The sequence below is a fragment of the Urocampus carinirostris genome, chromosome 20 (genome assembly GCF_059441175.1).
Source record: "Urocampus carinirostris isolate Australia breed hairy pipefish chromosome 20, RoL_Ucar_1.0, whole genome shotgun sequence".
Taxonomy (NCBI): domain Eukaryota; kingdom Metazoa; phylum Chordata; class Actinopteri; order Syngnathiformes; family Syngnathidae; genus Urocampus; species Urocampus carinirostris.
In genome coordinates, this window is record NC_142368.1 from 12,449,263 (window position 1) to 12,467,021 (window position 17,759).

General features: G+C 39.8%; 1 protein-coding gene across 3 annotated transcripts in view; it reads left to right on the forward strand.

The window, feature by feature from the left end:
* Window positions 1-12,979, forward strand: part of mthfd1l (methylenetetrahydrofolate dehydrogenase (NADP+ dependent) 1 like) — an 83,124-nt gene extending 70,145 nt beyond the window's left edge. For 2 of the 3 annotated variants that reach the window (XM_088325706.1, XM_088325704.1), the window contains 4 exons: window positions 944-1,051; window positions 1,133-1,288; window positions 9,161-9,251; window positions 10,720-12,979. In XM_088325706.1, coding sequence (XP_088181832.1) covers window positions 944-1,051; window positions 1,133-1,288; window positions 9,161-9,250 — 354 coding nt within the window. In that variant the 3' untranslated portion in view covers window position 9,251; window positions 10,720-12,979. The remainder of the gene's footprint in view (window positions 1-943; window positions 1,052-1,132; window positions 1,289-9,160; window positions 9,252-10,719) is intronic. The other variant, XM_088325705.1, reaches the window with a different exon arrangement.
* Window positions 12,980-17,759: the final 4,780 nt, after the last annotated feature.

Sequence of the window (17,759 nt, forward strand, 5' to 3'; positions counted from 1 at the left end):
TTCTTCCGCTTTCATTCGTATTTTCCTTTTTCTTGAGTTTTAATTTTTGTCTTTTTTAGTTTTTTTTTTCCCTTTTTTTCCCTTGAGTCTTAATTTTCATGTTATCTATTTATTCATTTTTGTTGTCTTTTTTTCATTTTCTTTTCATTTTTTATTGATTTTCACTTGTCCTATTTCTTTTATTTATATATATATAGATATATAATTTTTTTTTTTTTTTTTTTTTTTTTTTTTGTTATTTTTGTCATTCTTCCGTTTTCATTTGTATTTTCCTTTTTCTTGAGTTTCACTATTTGTCTTTTTTCTTTTTTTTTCCCCTTTTTTTTCCCTTGAGTTTTAATTTACATGTTATCTATTTATTCTTTTTTGTTGTCTTTTTTTCATTTTCTTTTCATTTTTTTATTGAGTTTCACTTGTTGTCCTATTTCTTTTATTTTTACGTTTATATTTTTGTTTTGTTATTTTAAGCTACCGGGTATGCGAGGTCTTCATTGACTATATAAATACAGACCATTTACATTTTACTCTTCCTTTTTAATTCCTATTTTCCTTTTTCTTGAGTTTCACTTTTTTGTCTCATTTCTATTTTTTTCTTTCTTTTTTATTCTTTTTCTATTTTTTTTTTTGTCCTTGAGTCTTAATTTTTGTGTTCTCTTTATTTATATTTATTCGCTTTTGTTGTTTTTTTTCTTTCTTTTTTCTTCTCTTTTTTTCTTATTTTCTTATAAGTAATAAGGAAAGTTTTGTTCACTTTGAGTCTCCGTATATTCTCTTCTTTTTGGGGGGGGGGAATGCGGCAAGACAGAATACAGCGACACCTAGTGGGGACATTTAGGCAGGGTCTCAAACTATCATTCTGGTATCAAGTTTGCCATCCCTAATTTTCTGTACAACCTTAAAAGCGATTTCCCCCCATGTTTTTGTTGTGGTTTCCATGTTCCAGACGCCCATCGTGGAGAAGATCCGAACCATCGCCCAGAAGGTGTACGGGGCCGACGACATCGAGCTGTCTCCCGAGGCCGCCCGCAAAATCCACTATTACCATGAACAGGTGGAGAATCGTTCCCTCGAAATTGCCGATTTCCTCATTTTTGTTTCCCGAAACTGATTCATACCGTCGTGTCAACGGAAGCAGGGCTACGGCCATTTTCCCGTCTGCATGGCCAAGACCCACCTGTCCCTGTCCCACATGCCGGAAAAGAAGGGCACGCCCACCGGCTTCGTCCTGCCAATCAGAGACGTCCGTGCCAGCGTGGGGGCGGGGTTCATTTATCCGCTCGTCGGAACGGTATGTTTTGTTTTTTTTGTCTTATTTCCCTTTTTTATTGATGATTGTTTATACAGGTGCTTTATTTTGTCCTTATTGTTTATTTCCAATTTATTGATCTCTGTAAGGGAAATTCACACTTCTAGCAGTATCCTTCTGTTGAAAAATAAAGTAATAAAATAAAGATCTCTTCTCATCTCATTAGCCGTACCGCTTATCCTCATTAGGGTCGCGGGGGGGCTGGAGCCCATCCCAGCCATCTCCAGGCAGTGGGCGGGGGACACCCTGAAGTGGTTGCCAGCCAATCGCAGGGCACACAGGGACAGACAACTCATTCGCTCATTCACACCTAGGGACAATTTGGACCGGCCAATTCACCTGAAATGCATGTTTTTGGAACGTGGGAGGAAACCGGAGTGCCCGTAGGAAACCCACGCAAGCACGGGGAGAACATACAAACTCCGCACAGGAAGTCTGGAGCTGGATTTGAACCCACGACAGGTTCCCATGACATGAACTGTGCCGCACAAGCGCTAACCACTGCGCTGCCAGATTAAAAAAAATACCCAATACAACGTGTTGATATAGACTACCGTAAATTCCGGACTATAGAGCGCACCTGATTATAAGCCGCACCCACCACATTTTAAGAGGATAACCGCTTTTGTACTTACACAAGCCGCACCTGTATATAAGCCGCATGCGCCCACGTTAAAACATGTAACACAATCACAAAAGTAACCCAAACCTGACTTCAAGTCCCGCGATTGTAACTGAATATAAAGTACACAGTCCAAAAACCACAGCCGGCAAAATGAACGGAAAATGATACCGGTACTTAAGGTTTGATGCAGACCTGCAGAGTCCGGGTCCCGTTGAAAGTAATCCAAGGAAAAAAAGTCTATATTTCCAAAGGTAAGGGTGGGAAAAATATATATCCACTATTGTCCGCTGCTTCCAAAAACACGTCTCACCTTTACTCCACTTCCCGTCAGCCCCCGTTGTTTTCGCCCCTTCTTTTTGATTCGCCCGTGGAAAACATATCAGAATAAGTCTCTAAAATAAATACATTACAAAAATATACAGTTGCAAATACATATTATACATGGTTACACATATTTACAAAGAAAGACGGTACACCGAGAGAGTTTTCATAGCTTTAATAATAATAATATAACTTTCATCCCAAACTGTGACTGTGACAGGTAGCAACACGCTCGCAAAACAATAAACGGGTCTGTTAAAAAAAATATACCGTACTTGTAAAAATTGCGGTAAACTGTCTTCATCTTCCTCCTTATAACTGACGCCATCAAAGTCGTCTTCCTCAAAATCGGAAAGAAACTTTGTCATGGAGACGTCGTCCCACGCTCCCTTATTCCAAAACACGCTAGCAACACGCTCGCAAAGTAGAGTTTATGTGCAATAGCTCTGTTTCCTTCTCATCAGATTGCTCGATTGCTTTTAGCTTGAAAGCTGCGTCATATGCCTTTCTTTTTGCAATTTGCATGATGAGGATATGTCTACGCTAATTTAATTTATGCACAAGCCAAGAAGTTGCAGTCTTCCTCGGCGCATATATTCCACCGGTCTATATCTTACCTTTCATACTCGAGCGCCGCTGGCGGCCGTTAGGAAAATGACATAAATTGGCCGCATCACTTAATAAGCCGCAGGGTTGATTGTTTGGGAAAAAAGTAGCGGCTTATAGTCCGGAATTTACGGTATTTAAATAGTGCTACATAAAATACACACTGTCATAAAAATAGGGTAATATGCAATTTGGGGGTGGTGTTTAATTTGGGCTTTTACTCCCCCGGGTGGAGTTAAAGAGCCTCATGGCTGTCCGTGGAACAAGACTGTGACAGCAGTCTGTCGCTGAAGCTGCTCTTCCGTTTGGAGATGATGCTGTCCATTTAATGAGAGAAATGTAGAACCTCCATTTTTTTCGTGATCATCTATCGCTCGATCGTTCCATCATTCTGTCGTTCAGTCTATTGTTCGTAACTCACTTAATTCTATTAAACTTCATTCGTTCATATTATTTTTCTTTCTATCGTTCAAACCTTGTCGTTCTCTCTTTCGTTTTCTGTCCTTCTATCGTTCATTTTATCGTTCTCACATTTCATCATTCCGTCTGTCATTCTGCCTATCGTCGTTCTGTCTATCGTTCATCTTATTGTCTCTCAATTGTCCAATCTATCGTTTTTCTGTCCATCATTTTTGGAGGTAAGATTTTGGGCCCGGGCCCAAAATCACAACTCGGGCTTAAAATGCCAATCATCCATTTAAAAGAAAAAAAAAAAAGGTCTCCCTTGCATGGAGGATCTGCACAGTAATGCAAATCAATTTTCATCTTTGGTGTTGGGGTCAAATTTGCACGCTTCCTCCTTCCACCTCCCTCACGTCAGACATCATCTACTCTTCTACAAGCTTCACAAACTGTATTTCTGCTTTAAGGCCAAATATTTCACTATTACTTTGGCGGTAAATTGAAGCCTCGCGTTTATTTCTGGCTTGTTTATCAAAACAAGTGGATTCGTCAGGTTTTGGCGGTTTCGGGTCTATATACCTGCGACTCGGGTCGGATCAGGCTGAATTTTTTTGGTCCAACTCATTTTGTCAGTCGTTATAGTTTATTTTATTGTGTATCAGTTTATATGTCATTCTATTCTTTCATCATTCTAGCTATTGGATCTATTTATCATTCTGTCTATTTTTCTAGAGATCTGCCTGTCTTTAAGTCTTATCGTTCTTTCTATTGTTTGTTGCAATTATATAAATATTTTTGTATCTGTGGCTCTAGCGCCTGTCCTGCTGTTTGGCCCCCGAGGGCCAGGCTTTGATTGGCCGAGGGAGGTGCGGGGGCGTCGACACCAACTATTTGCTCTGTCTTTGATCTGCCGCGACCTTCCAACTCCCAACCCAAATACTCCTTCAAAGTAATCATTTAGAAAATACTAGAACACAGTTAACATAAAAGTTTTTGTTTCACGTGTTCTCTAAATCGCTTTTGCATGATTTTGGGAAGCGGATGTCCTCACATAAGACAAAGGAGATGGATTTTTAAATTTCCTTACCTTTTGTTTTCACTAAACCCCCGCAGTCGACTTCACCCTTTTTGTCATGAACAGCCCAAAATCGGTCATTCGATATGGATTCTGCACAACCATGCTAACCGTCAATTAGCATTAGCATGACTAACATTCTTTGGGTCCTGGGAAAAAGTGGGTGAGGGGTCTCTACTGGGTTAAGAATCAGGAAAGGGAGTGATGTCATTCTTGGGAAATGAGCGAGCAGGACAATGGAATCCTGGAGAGTTCATATCCCGTGGCCCCCGGGGCCAAACGGCTCCCATTGATACCAAACCTCCTCCGGCAGAATTCTCATGCTCGCTTTTTTTTTTTTTTTTCGAGTTGTCAACTTTTGGGCTGTTTTCTATCCTGAAAAGCAGATAAGGAATATTGTGTTCAACAGGTTTAGCACTCCTTCGACTGGTTTTTGCCCGCGTTGAGTGCAAAACGCCCGGGGGAGAGGATTCCCAGACAAAGGGCTGCTGTTTTGACGCATAATCGAGAGGCTTATGTGGACAAGTGGAGACCCCCCCCTGACTTTTTGCTAGGTTTTCTCAGACTTTGAGAGCAGCGCCATCTTGGTTTTACATCCAAATGAAGAATTGACAGCAAATTTGATGGATTTTGGATTTCGTCACAAAAAAAGGTTATTCAAATGAGGGGCTGGGTCCAACCAGCTGAGCGTTTCACGTGAAGCAAAATCTGGGTGGTCGAGTGTGGGGTCCAAATGTGGGTAAACCCCGTGTGGCCGGTCATCAGATATAAAAGGAAATTCAGGCAGAGACGATGTACATTTTCGTTCCGCTGCAGCGGGGGAGATTCGGGGAGAAACACAGGGGATGCGTTCTCGGCTCCACAATCGTCCTCCTGCTTATTCCCCTCCGCAGCCGGCTTTATTTAGTACAAGTATGGTGCACTTTAGACTGACACATCATTGGGTGGACATTAGACTGACACATCATTGGGTGGACATTAGACTGACACATCATTGGGTGGACATTAGACTGACACATCATTGGGTGGACATTAGACTGACACATCATTGGGTGGACATTTTACTAAAACAGCAAAAGATATATAGACAGTGAATATTAGGGGAATGTTCAGAGACAATATATATATATATATATATATATAGACTTCACATCGAGAAAACATCTCGACAAATAATCTATGGACCAATTAAGATAAAGACCCGAGTTTCTTCTTTTCAAACTCGTCTCTCCTTTTTGGAGCCCCACATACATTTTTACATATTATATCAGAAAAAACGATGAAAAATATTTTTGAGTTGTTCTGAAGGCTAGCTACACACAACTATAGGTGAATTATTTTTACCGTTTCTGATGTATTTTGATCGAAACACACACACATTCTCGGATTTATCTACGGAGGAAGCTTGAATAGAAGTCAAGTCATGTTTATTTGTGACGCCCTTAATCACAAGGAGTCTCAAAGGGCTGCACAGACCACAGACTATTACAGACTATTATGACACCATCCCCTGATCTAAAACCTACATGAGGGCAAGGAAAAAGCAATAAAGAGATAAAGCTAAAGGGAGATAAAGATAAGGAGAAATAAAGATGAAGAGAAATAACAATAAAGAGCGAGAGAGAAATAACAGTAAAGAGATAAAGAGAGAAATAATGGTAAAGACTGAGAAAGAGAGATAGAGGCGGAGAGAGAGAGAAAGAGTGGCGAGAGCGAAGAGAAAGAGAGAGAAAAGAAAAAGAGTAAGAGAGAAAGGGAGAGAAAAAAGGAGAAAGAAATAGAAAGAGCAAAAGAAAAACTGAGAGAGAGAGAGAGATAAAACCAAGAATTGACAATAAAAAAATAACAGGCTTGGTTTTGTTGCCATAGTGACAATGAATTTACAGGTTTTTGTTCAGGAATAGCAACAGGTCAAAACTTTGGGTTGCTGCCCGTTGCTCTTTGCAGGGTGTGCTTTCTCTAGGTGTTGATGTCAATTTTGGATGTCGCCACAGTACCAGACCACTTTATTACATGGCATTGTACTTTCCTGTAGTTGAAACAAAAGGGCCTCTTACAAAACAAAACAAGAATAAGAAAATAGAACAAAGAAAGATAAAAGTTGGGGTCTTAGGTGGCACCATTTAGATGGGAAACAACGTTGGCCTAATGATTACGTTATTGTATTTTGATAGAATATCCCATGAAGTCATACCAATGAGATGGACTTTGGTCTTGGTTCGATGAAAGTGAAAGCCCAGTCTTGATGTCCTCGGCGGTAGACCGATGAGGAATCCTGGAGGCCAGAGACTCGGTCCTAAAGTGTTGAAGCCGTGGTAGCTTTTTTGGGGTCGCTGGCTGTGTCCCACGAGTTTGGCCCCTGGCTCAGCAAGGTTTTCTCGTTGCTTGTTAAGCCGGGACAGGGTCAGAACCTTATTGGTTGCCTGTTGGCCGGGATTTGGTCCTGTGCTGCTTGTTTGGCTGGACATCTTGCCTCTTGTCTAGCTCAAAAAAGAACTCTTCTGGCCTCTTGTAAGCCAGACCTCTTGTACGCTCGCTGGATTCTTTCAAACCAAACTGCGATGTCTCCTGCGTCTGCTCACGGCTCCGGCCTCCTGGGGGTGGAGTACACCATAAAATTTACACTGCAAAATATATGACAAAATACCCAATAAATACTGGGACAAAAACAAACAAATATACAAAACAATACGTGACGCAATACACCTTAAATAAACCCCACCAAAAAGTACCCAATAAAAAATGCATCAAAATACGCAGAAAGCAGCTGACTCAATACTAAGAAATACATACAAAATTACACATACAATTACGCCACAAAATACACAACAATATACGCGACAAAATACATCCAAAAACTGCTACACTAAAAAAAACCTCCATAAAAATACGCGACAAAATGCACCATAAAATACATATTAAAATATGCGGCAAATTTTATTATGAAACAAAATAAATGAGAGAAAAAAAGGACAAAATATGACCAAATCATACTACAGAAATACTACAATATTAGAAAATACAACTATAGCAAAGCTCCAAAATAAAATATCAAATAAAATGCTTAAAACGTTGACATATCTCATCTCATCAGCTGCACCGCTTATCCTCAGTAGGGTCGCGGGGGTGCTGGAGCCCATCCCAGCAATCATCGGGCAGTGGGCAGGGGACACCCTGAACTGGTTGCCAGCCAATCGAGGGGCACACAGGGACAGACAACTCATTCGCTCATTCACACCTAGGGACAATTTGGACCGGCCAATTCACCTGAAATGCATGTTTTTGGAACGTGGGAGGAAACCGGAGTGCCTGCTGGAAACCCACGCAGGCACGGGGAGAACATACAAACTCCGTGCTGCCTCATTGACATATCCTTTTGCTTTATATTTGAAGGAAATGGAACTTGTAGATTTCTTGCATTTATTCATAAATGAGAAAAATTGGACCGCTCTTTAAATGTTGGAACCCAATGTGGCCCCTCACTCCATAGCTTGTGTCCCACTCCTGTGTTAGCTACTCACGAAAGGAGGTCTTAGGGTTTTTCATTCCCCGTTTGTTTCTTTCTCCATAGTTATTATGATTTAATCAAGTCCATTAGATTACGGCATCAGAGGACAAATTGATTTTTTTTCGCCGGCTCACACAATGAATCACGAGCATCCGGTAGAATCCCAATGACCTCAGCGCTCGTCATCAATTCCTTCCCTCCGCATTCAGGAAATTGCCCTCTCCGGCGGGAAATCCTTCAAAATGCTTGCCTTTTAATGTTGTGTTTTGGATTTTAGGTGAAGTGCTTGTACATGCTTAGAATTGTTACCGTGTGTCTTGGCTTAGGGCTAGGGTTAAGAGGTAGGGTTTGGGCTTCGAATAAGGGTTTTCCAATTTATTTTATGGTTCCAAAATAGGATTGGGCCAGGGTTATAGCTAGACTTAGGTTTAGGGTTAGGAACTAGGGTTTGAACTCCTTATTAGGGTTCCAAAATGGAGCTAGAGTTTCGGTTTGAAACAGGGTTAGGGTTATGTTTGGTCTGCAAGTTAGGGTTTTAAACTGAATTTAGGGTTTCAAAATAAGGTTTGGGCTGAAGTTATGGCTTTGAAACTTAAGGTTTAGGCTCCTGTTCTTTTGATCGGCGCTGTATTTCCTCTTTTAATGGTACTTAAAAAAATTGGAAAATTGGCTTTGAAAGTTCTTAAAAAGTGCTTGAATTTGGCCGTGAAAAAGGTAAATAAAACCCTTGCCTCAACTAAATTTCAATCGCCTGCCAATAAACAAAGATAAAGTTGCTCCATCGTATAACATGGACTCTATCCTAGTCTTTTAGGAATTTGCACACAAATTCAGCAGTCTTTATCGTTTTTTTCATTTCTATTTTGCTGGAAAAGGATGCTGCGGTGAACGCCGTCCGAATGATCGTTGTTAAAGCCGTCAGTTTGTCAATATTGCCTATATGCGGTTGTAGGGACACGCTTCATTTCAAAGCATTCTGTAAAGTATTAATACCGTAAATTCCGGACTACAAGACGCTACTCTTTCTCTACATTTTAAACGCATCGGGATTTCTGCCAAGTGCTCTGAATGTCAAAGTGAAGAAATTCAATGAATGGTGGGTGTTACTATGACTCTCTTTGCAATCCAAACGCTCTAGATTCCCACTGTGGAGTAAGATCGCTATTTAGACAGAATCAGCGGGGTAATGTCTAATACAGAAAAGTAACACATTGTGACAAAAATAAGACACTCGTTTGTGGACCTTGAAATAAATTGGCATTAACATATACGCTGGAGTGTGAGAGAAAATCCTAATGTGTGGCATTTCCCATTCAGATGAGCACCATGCCCGGTCTGCCAACCCGACCCTGTTTCTACGACATGGACCTGGACCCTGAGACGGAGGAGATCAGCGGACTCTTTTGAGGCAAGGAAACTTGGAAGACTCTAATTTAGGGTTTTAATTTAGTGATTTTTTGTTTTGTTTTTTTACTTAAAAAAATATAAATAGAAAGTTTTGCTCATTATAAGCGAAACTAAAAATATCCGGTCCTGCTCGTAAGAAGTGTTATTTTTTTTCAAATTGTTTTTCAAGTTTTTTTTTTCGAATGGAAAATTAAAACAATTTTAATTTTTTTAAAAGTTGTTTTCCTATATTCTTAAAGGGGAAAGGAGTGTCCTTTTTCCTCATTTCTTTTCTTTTTTTTTTTGCAGATTTTTGAACGAAACCGAATCAAGTTTTACTCATCATAAGTTTTTTTTTCTAATTTCTTTCAAGCTTTTATTATTACATATTTTTTTGGGGACAAAAAATAGAACGAGTTTTGCCTATGATTGGTGCCATTTTTATTTATTATTTAGAGTAACAGAAAAAAAAAGTTTTGCTTAATTTAAGTCTTTTTTTCACATTTTTTCCAAATGTTATCTTTTTTTTTAATTGCTAAAAAACCCAAATAATCATGTTCTTCTTATTTTTTTTTAAACTACACAAAAGAAACTAGTTTTGCTAAAAAAAAAATCCCCCTTTTTTCTAATATGTCTTAAACATAAATGAAGTTTTGGTTCTTATATTTGTATTATTTCTTAGGTTTTTATCTCTTTTTTTAAGTGTTTTCTCTTCTAATTTTTTAAGTTTTTTCAAAAAAATATTTTTTTTCTCATTTTTTTCTCTTTTTTTAAGTTTTTTTCTTTTCTAATTTTTAAAGTTTTTTCCCAAAAAATATCTTTTTTTTTTAAAAAAGTTTTTTCTATTCTAATTTTTAAAGTTTTTTCCCCCAAAAAATGTTCCCTCATATTTTTCTCCTTTTTTTTCTAAAGTTTTTTCTCTTCTAATTTTTTAAGTTTTTTTCAAAAAAATATTTTTTTTTCTCATTTTTTCTCTTTTTTTTTTTTTAAAGTTTTTTCTTTTCTAATTTTTTAAGTTTTTAAAAAAAATTTCCTTCATTTTTTCTCTTTTTTTAAAAGGGTTTTTCTCTTCTATTTTTTTTAAGTTTTTTCAAAAATATATATTTTTTTCTCATTTTTTAAGTTTTTCTCTTTTCTAATTTTTGAAGTTTTTTCCCCCCAAAAAATGTTCCCACATATTTTTCTCCTTTTTTTTCTAAAGTTTTTTCTCTTCTAATTTTTTGAGTTTTTTCAAAAAACTTCTTTTTTCTTTTTTTCACACGACAAACTGAAAAGTCTCACCTGATAAATCTAAAACCAAAAACGCCCGTCCCAGTCAGGTTGGGTTTTCAGTCCCTCTTGAACAACACGGATTCCTTTCACGCTCTTTTGTTTCCCCTGCCGGATTCTGGACGGCTTCCAGTAGCACAAAAGCATCCACTTAAGGATGCTAGCTAGCTAGCTAGCTAGCTTGCTTTGAAATGCGTCATCCTGTTTCTTTGTGTCGACAGCCTCCAGGAAGCACAACACAAGCAGACTCAACGCTTATGGGAAAGATTCTGCGTCTCTTCCCAGCAGCCAACTTTTCTATCATGCCAAAGACGATCGTTCAACTGTTACTCCAAGGTCCTTCGCTATTGCCGAATTTCCTTTTCTTTTTCGGTGCTGTTTTTTAGAGCGACGACCGTTGACACGACAATCGGTACATTTTTCTTGGACATTTTTGCGAGTTTAAGGTTGTTTTCACGCGTTTATCAGGGTTTTTTAGAGAGAGAGAAAAATCTGTTTTATTTTGCTAATGTCATTTTTGTTCATTTTAAGAAACACTTTCTTCCAGGATGAGTGAAAAAAAATACTTTAAATGAGCATCAGCTAAAGAAGACAATTTATACAAATCTTACGTATTATGGATTTTTTTCCCCTTTTACTCAAAAACAAGTCAAATGTCTTCAATTTAGAAAACCATTTCTAAAAATAGTCGAGTCCTGTTTATTGTTTGGCCCTTAATCACAAGGAGTCTCAAAGGGCTGCACAGACTATTGCAAACCAAAGACTATTATGACACCATCCCCTGATCTAAGACCTACATGAAGGCAAGGAAAACCTCAAAAACCTCAAGTCATGTTTAAATGTAACACCCTTAATAACAAAGAGTCTCAAAGGGCAGCACAGACCACAGATTATTGCAAACCAAAGACTATTTTGACACCATCCCCTGATCTGCAACCTGCATGAGGGCATGGAAAAACTCAAAAACCTCAAATCGTGTCTATTTGTAATGCCCTTAATCACAAGGAGTCTCAAAGGGCTGCACAGACCACAGATTATTACAAACTACAGACCATTATCACACCACCCCCTGATCTAAAACCTACATGAGGGCAAGGAAAAACTCAAAAACCTCAAGTCATGTTTATTTGTAACGCCCTTAATCACAACGAGTCTCAAAGTGCTGCACAGACCACAGATTTTTGCAAACTACAGGCTATTATGACACCACCCCCTGATCTAAAACCTACATGAGGGCATGGAAAAACTCAAAAACCTCGTCATGTTTATTTGTAACGCCCTTAATCACAACGAGTCTCAAAGGGCTGCACAAATCACAGATTATTGCAAACTACAGACTATTATGACACCATCCCCTGATCTAAAACCTACACGAGGGCAAGAAAAACCTCAAAAACCTCAAGTCATGTATATTTGTGACGCCCTTGATTATAAGCAGTCTCAAAGGGCTGGATGGACTACAAGCTATTCTGACACCATCCCCTGATCTAAAACCTACACGAGGGTAAGGAAAAACTCAAAACCTCAACATGAGGAAAATCTCGAAGAACCGCACATGTGGTCATCCCCTTACACAATTGATTCTTCTTAATAAGATCATTTCATTTCAATAAGGATTTTTTTCACATTTGACTAAAAAAACAAGTTAAAATGTCTTATAATAATATATATATATATTTTTTTTTTTGCGGTATATTGTCACTCAAGTAGCCTTTTTTTGTGTCCCGCATTGAAAGCGTACGAAAAACCTCCAGTGCCATCGACGGCGATCGTCGTCGAGAATCCCATTTCAATTCCTGCCATGGACGGCTTTACACGTCGTCATTGTAATTTCCTGTGTTTTTAATGCTATCTTTGATATTTTTTGTTACGTTTTGTTTCCACGGTTGGGTCGGGTTACTTTAACTGGATTACTTTCAATGACTTTTGGATGACTCCAATACCAAATATGCTAATAAAAGACAAAAGAAACTCAATATGAATCAATTAGGTCGCTGGTTCGCGCCTCGGCCGAGACATACCTAATTGGTATAATGGCGGCGCCCTCTGTTGGCTGCGGCTGCATCGACTCGCTACAACGGGTCAGGTGTATCGACATTTCGTTCTGTGTACATTGTTACAAAGAATGACAATACAAAGGAAATTATTATTATTATTATTATTATTATTATTGATGACTCACAACAAGTGGTAAGCTTTCTCTCCTGGCTTTGATCTCTTTGATCTCCGGCAAAACGAACATCAAATGCGACAGAAACAAAATGAAAAAAAATCCATAAATCATTTTTGCCGTTCCATGTATTCCGTTACTCCCCAAGCCTGCACAAAATTTAGTCATTTTATTCATATTTAGTCTTTTTTGTCTTTTATTAGCATATTTGGTATTGGAGTCATCCAAAAGTCATTGAAAGTAATCCAGTTAAAGTAACCCTACCCAACCCTGTTTGTGTCACAAGTTGTTATATTCCGCGCAAGCTTCTGCATTCCCCAAAAATGTATTTAATATGTTGTTCATCCTTTATTTTGAAATACATGTATTTACTCCGTAAACATTCGTTTTGTGTGTTTTTTTTTAAATTTTGTCACTCTGTTTTTTTTTTTTTATTTATTTACAGAAAGAGGAGACCGAAAAGAGCCGGAAATAATTCTTACTGGTATTTCTCGACACTCCGAGTTGCTGCTCCGTGTTCCGGCAGCGTTTTTGTTTTGTTTTGACCCAGATTTTCATTCTTTGTTTACCAAATTTTACCGTATGCATTTTGCACTAACGTCCTATTCTTTATCCTCCAGGACGAGTGTCTCGGGTTTGGCCGGCGTGTTCCGACACTTCCGTCCCAATTTTTTCCGTACCTTTAAGTTTCTCGGCGCGCTGACAGACATGTTGACGAGGAGACGGCGTCATGGCTTTGCTATGTCGGGGGGAGGGGGTCTTTGACTTACGCAACAGGCGCAAAATTACGGCTTTTTGCACTCGACAGAGATGTCTTATTGCCGTGAGAATTTGAGGAATTTTTCCAGGATGCTAGCTGTCGATGGGTTGATGTTTTAACGTAAAAGGAATCTGATACAGAATCCTTTTTGCTTTAAAGTGACACTGTGTAATATTTGTGACCGAAACGAGTGCTACAAAGCGCTCTCGAGATTACAAACTACGGAGATCCGTTTTTCCCTCTTATTTCTTTGCCTTAAACTAGTTTTTGGTTTATTGGGCAAGCAAGATCATGTCCGCTTGCGGTCCGGATTGAAAAGCTCGATGGGCCGTATGTGGCCCGCGAGCCGGGGTTATCCCACCCCTTGATATTCACGAATGAATCCATCCATGTCTTTTGATATCAACTGTTTTTTTTTTGTTTTTTTTAAAGTTCAAATTGAATTAGGACAGGGGTGTTAAATCCTGATAAAGGGAGAAAGAGAAAAAAGGGTAAAGAGAGGCAAAGAAAAAGAAAAGATAACAAAAAGAAAATATATAAAGGTAATGAGAAAATCTGAGAGAAAGAGAAAGAGCGAAAGAAAGGGAGAAAAGGAAACGGGAAGAGAGAAAGATAATCTGAGAGAAAGGGAAAGCAAGAAAAAGAGAGTGAAAGAAAAGAGACAAAAAGAAGTAAAGGGAAAAAGAAAGACACCAAGAGAAAGAAATAGAGAGAAAAGGAAAACCTGAGAGAAAGAGAAAGCAAAAATAAAAGAGAAAGAAACAAATAGATACGAAGAAAGGGAAAAATCAAAAAGAAGGGGAAAAAAGAGTGGGAGGAAGAGAGAAAAAGAGACAGAAACAAAGAGATAGAGAAAATCTGAAAGAAAACAAGTAAAAGAGTAAAAACCCCAGAGACCAAAAAAAGGGAACAAAGAGATGGATATAGTGGGAGAAAGTAAGAGAGAAAAAAGAGAATGACATAGAGAGGAAAAGAGAATGACATAGAGAGGAAAAGATGGAGAAAAAGAAAATATCTGAGAGAAAGGAAGTAAAGAAAAGATAGTGAAAGAAAAAGAGAGGGAAAGAGATGGAGAAAAAAGAAAGGGACACAAATAGAGAGAAGGAAAATGCAATGAGATACAGAGATAGAAAGAAAGGGTAAGAGAAAAGGAAAGATAGAAAAATATATAGTGAAAGCGAAAGAAATACACCTACAGTTGTTGCGGAAGTCAAGCTTTTCTTTGGTGGAAAACTGCAGATCCTTGTTTGGCTTTTTTTTCTCTTGTGCTTCTCTCAGCACTGTCTTGGGTGTTGCTATTGTAAAACCGCTCTCCTTTTTTTTGCACTGGGTTTGAAATTCCAGACTTAACGGCGCGTGGCCGGGACCCTTCGGAACGCTCTCCGGAGACCTCATTTGAAAAGTTAATGATTACGAAACTATTAGAATAAGAATTTGTCTTTATTGTCATTGATATCAACGTTGTGAAACATGGCATGCCAGGAGATTAGACACGGCACTCCCAATAGGTCAAAAAATCATTAGATAGATACTTTATTCATCCCCGAAGGGAAATTCACACTTCTAGCAGTATCCTTTTGTTGTTTATCAACGGATTAACAGGATGGCCTTGGGGTGCTGTGTTGTAGTTTAGCCACAGCTGAGTGGATGACGTCACACGCTAGTCCAAAATGTCGACGTCCCTGCAGCAGATGGAAATCTTTGTGCCCAGGGTTACACCGCCTTGTGTTCACGTAGATAGCAAGTCTGCCTCCTCTCCGCTTCCCGCAGGCTTTTGCGTCTGTGTCTGTCCTAACAGCACTGAAGCAGGGTAGCTCCACGTTAGCGTCCGGGATGCTAGACGTGAGCCACGTTTCCGTAAAGCACATCAAACTGCGCTCCCTGTAGGATTTGATGTATTTTTTTTGGTAGAGAGTTCACATTTCCCATGATTACGGACGGTAGCGAAGACTTATAACGCCGCTAGCCGCTTAGCTAGCTCCGGCTCTGCATCCACGATAGGGCCCCCTCATCACGTCGGCATTAGAATTCTTCAGGGCAAGGAGTTGATTCTCCGAATAATCACATTTTTGTGCGTTAAAACCCATAGAATTTGTTCCAAGATGGCGGCACGCACGAGTGCAGTGGCTTCAGGGGCTCCAGTTGGTCTTTTGTTTTTCGGTGTTCTTTTATCCCTCATATTTTCCCTTCGACTCCTTTTACAACTACAATAACATCCCGAGGGATATACAGAGACCACCGGATCTCCTTGGGTGATCTGCCTGTCGACAACGACGGAGCAAAAGTAAAAGGCTGCCGGTCGGGCCTAGGCTAAGAAGGCGACCACACAGACCAGCGCTTCCAAGCATGTTCCTGAACAACGCCAGATCCATCGTCCACAAAATGAGTGAAATTGAGCTGCGGATCGCCACCAACAGCTTTGTCCGAAATTGGAGTAAAATCCAAAGTTATGGTCAACGACAATCACGGAACTGTGGAGGGGGCCGGAAGAAGAATGGACCAAAATCACACCGCTCTGGTCCAGACTTGGCCTATGAAGTGCTCCGATCATACACAGTAGAGGCCTGTACACTTCTATTTGCTGACTCGTGTAACCTTCAGAATTTTAATAATGATCATTTCGCTCGCATATACAGTGCCTAGCAAAAGTATTGGCCCCTCGAGGACTTTTTTTCATCTTGCCAATTTTACGGCTTCGAACTTAAAGCTAAAAAGCTCAAAATATTTTCTAAACATCAACATGTGAGACACAGTTAGGAAGTGGAACGAAATGTTTTCAACATTTACATTATATTCAAAACGAATGAACAGAAAAGTCGGTGTTGCAAAAATATTGGCCCCCTGTTCTCTCAACTCAGCCAACTGACTCCAGAAGTCCTTCTGATTTCTGAATGAACCCAATGTTGACCCAAATGACCAACAACGACAGAGTTCACCTATGTGTCATTAACTCAGAGTTTAAATGCACCTGCTCTTTAACGGGCACAGAAGTTTGTGAATGGAGACACTGAAGAACAGACAGAATTATGAAGACCAAAGAACACACCAGGCAGGTCTGAGATATAGTTGTGGAAAATTTCAAAGTGGGAATGGGATACAAGACCATTTCACGCATCTCCTGGAGATTTGTGTGAGCAATGATATCGAAACAGTCAGACAGTCAGCCCTTGCCGTCCTTCTAAACTTTCCACCGAAACAAGCAGAAAACTAATCTGAGACGCAACCAAGAGGTGCATTGGTTGACCTGTAGGCATACACAGCCGAGGTGGGACAATCTGTGCATAAAACAACTATTAATCGTACTCTGCCTAAATCTGGCCCTTGTGAAAAAGTGGTAAGAGGAAAGCTCTTTTTGAAAGAATACCATGAAAAGGCTCGTTTGGTGTTTGCAAGAACGCACATGGGAAAAACATGTGGAACAAGGTGTTCTGGTCAGATGAGACCAAAATGGAACTTTTTGGGCTGAATGCAAAGCCTTACGTGACACTGCACATCACCATGAAAACACAATTCCCGCTGTCAAGCATGGTGGCGTTAGCATCATGCTCTGGAGAAGATGGATGGTGCCGAATACAGTGAGTTTTCGGTTCGTATGTCGTTTGCATCACCGGCGGTCTAGTGAGTAAGCGTCAATTGTTAAACTGCCGCGACCCAGGTTCGATTCCCGTCGCAATTTTGGCCAGCACATAAACCATAAGACCTTGCGTTTATACGCTGTACGCATTTTCAATTGTATCCACGGTAGTTTGCAGTATATAAGGCCCATTTTTTGGCCAATTTTGAGATTTTTGCTGCACCTTATAGTCCAGGAAAGTGAATAGAATAGATTTAGCATTGGGCTGAATGCAAAGCCTTACGTCACACTGCACATCACCATGAAAACACCATGCCCGCTGTCCAACATGGTGGCGTTAGCATCATGCTCTGGGGTTGGTGCCGAATACAGTGAGATTTCTGTTCATATGTTATTTGCATCACTGGTGGTCTAGTGAGTAGGCGTCAATTGTTAAACTGCCGCGACCCAGGTTCGATTCCTGTCACACCTTGCCCGATGTCCAACATGGTGGCGTTAGCATCATGCTCTGGGGTTGTTTTCAGCAGGGACTGGGAAGATAGATGGTGCCGAATACAGTGAGTTGTCGGTTCGTATGTCGTTTGCATCACCGGCGGTCTAGTGAGTAAGCGTCAATTGTTAAACTGCCGCAACCCAGGTTCGATTCCTGTCACACCTTTCCCGATGTCCAACATGGTGGCGTTAGCATCATGCTCTGGGGTTGTTTTCAGCAGGGACTGGGAAGACGGATGGTGCCGAATACAGTGAGTTGTCGGTT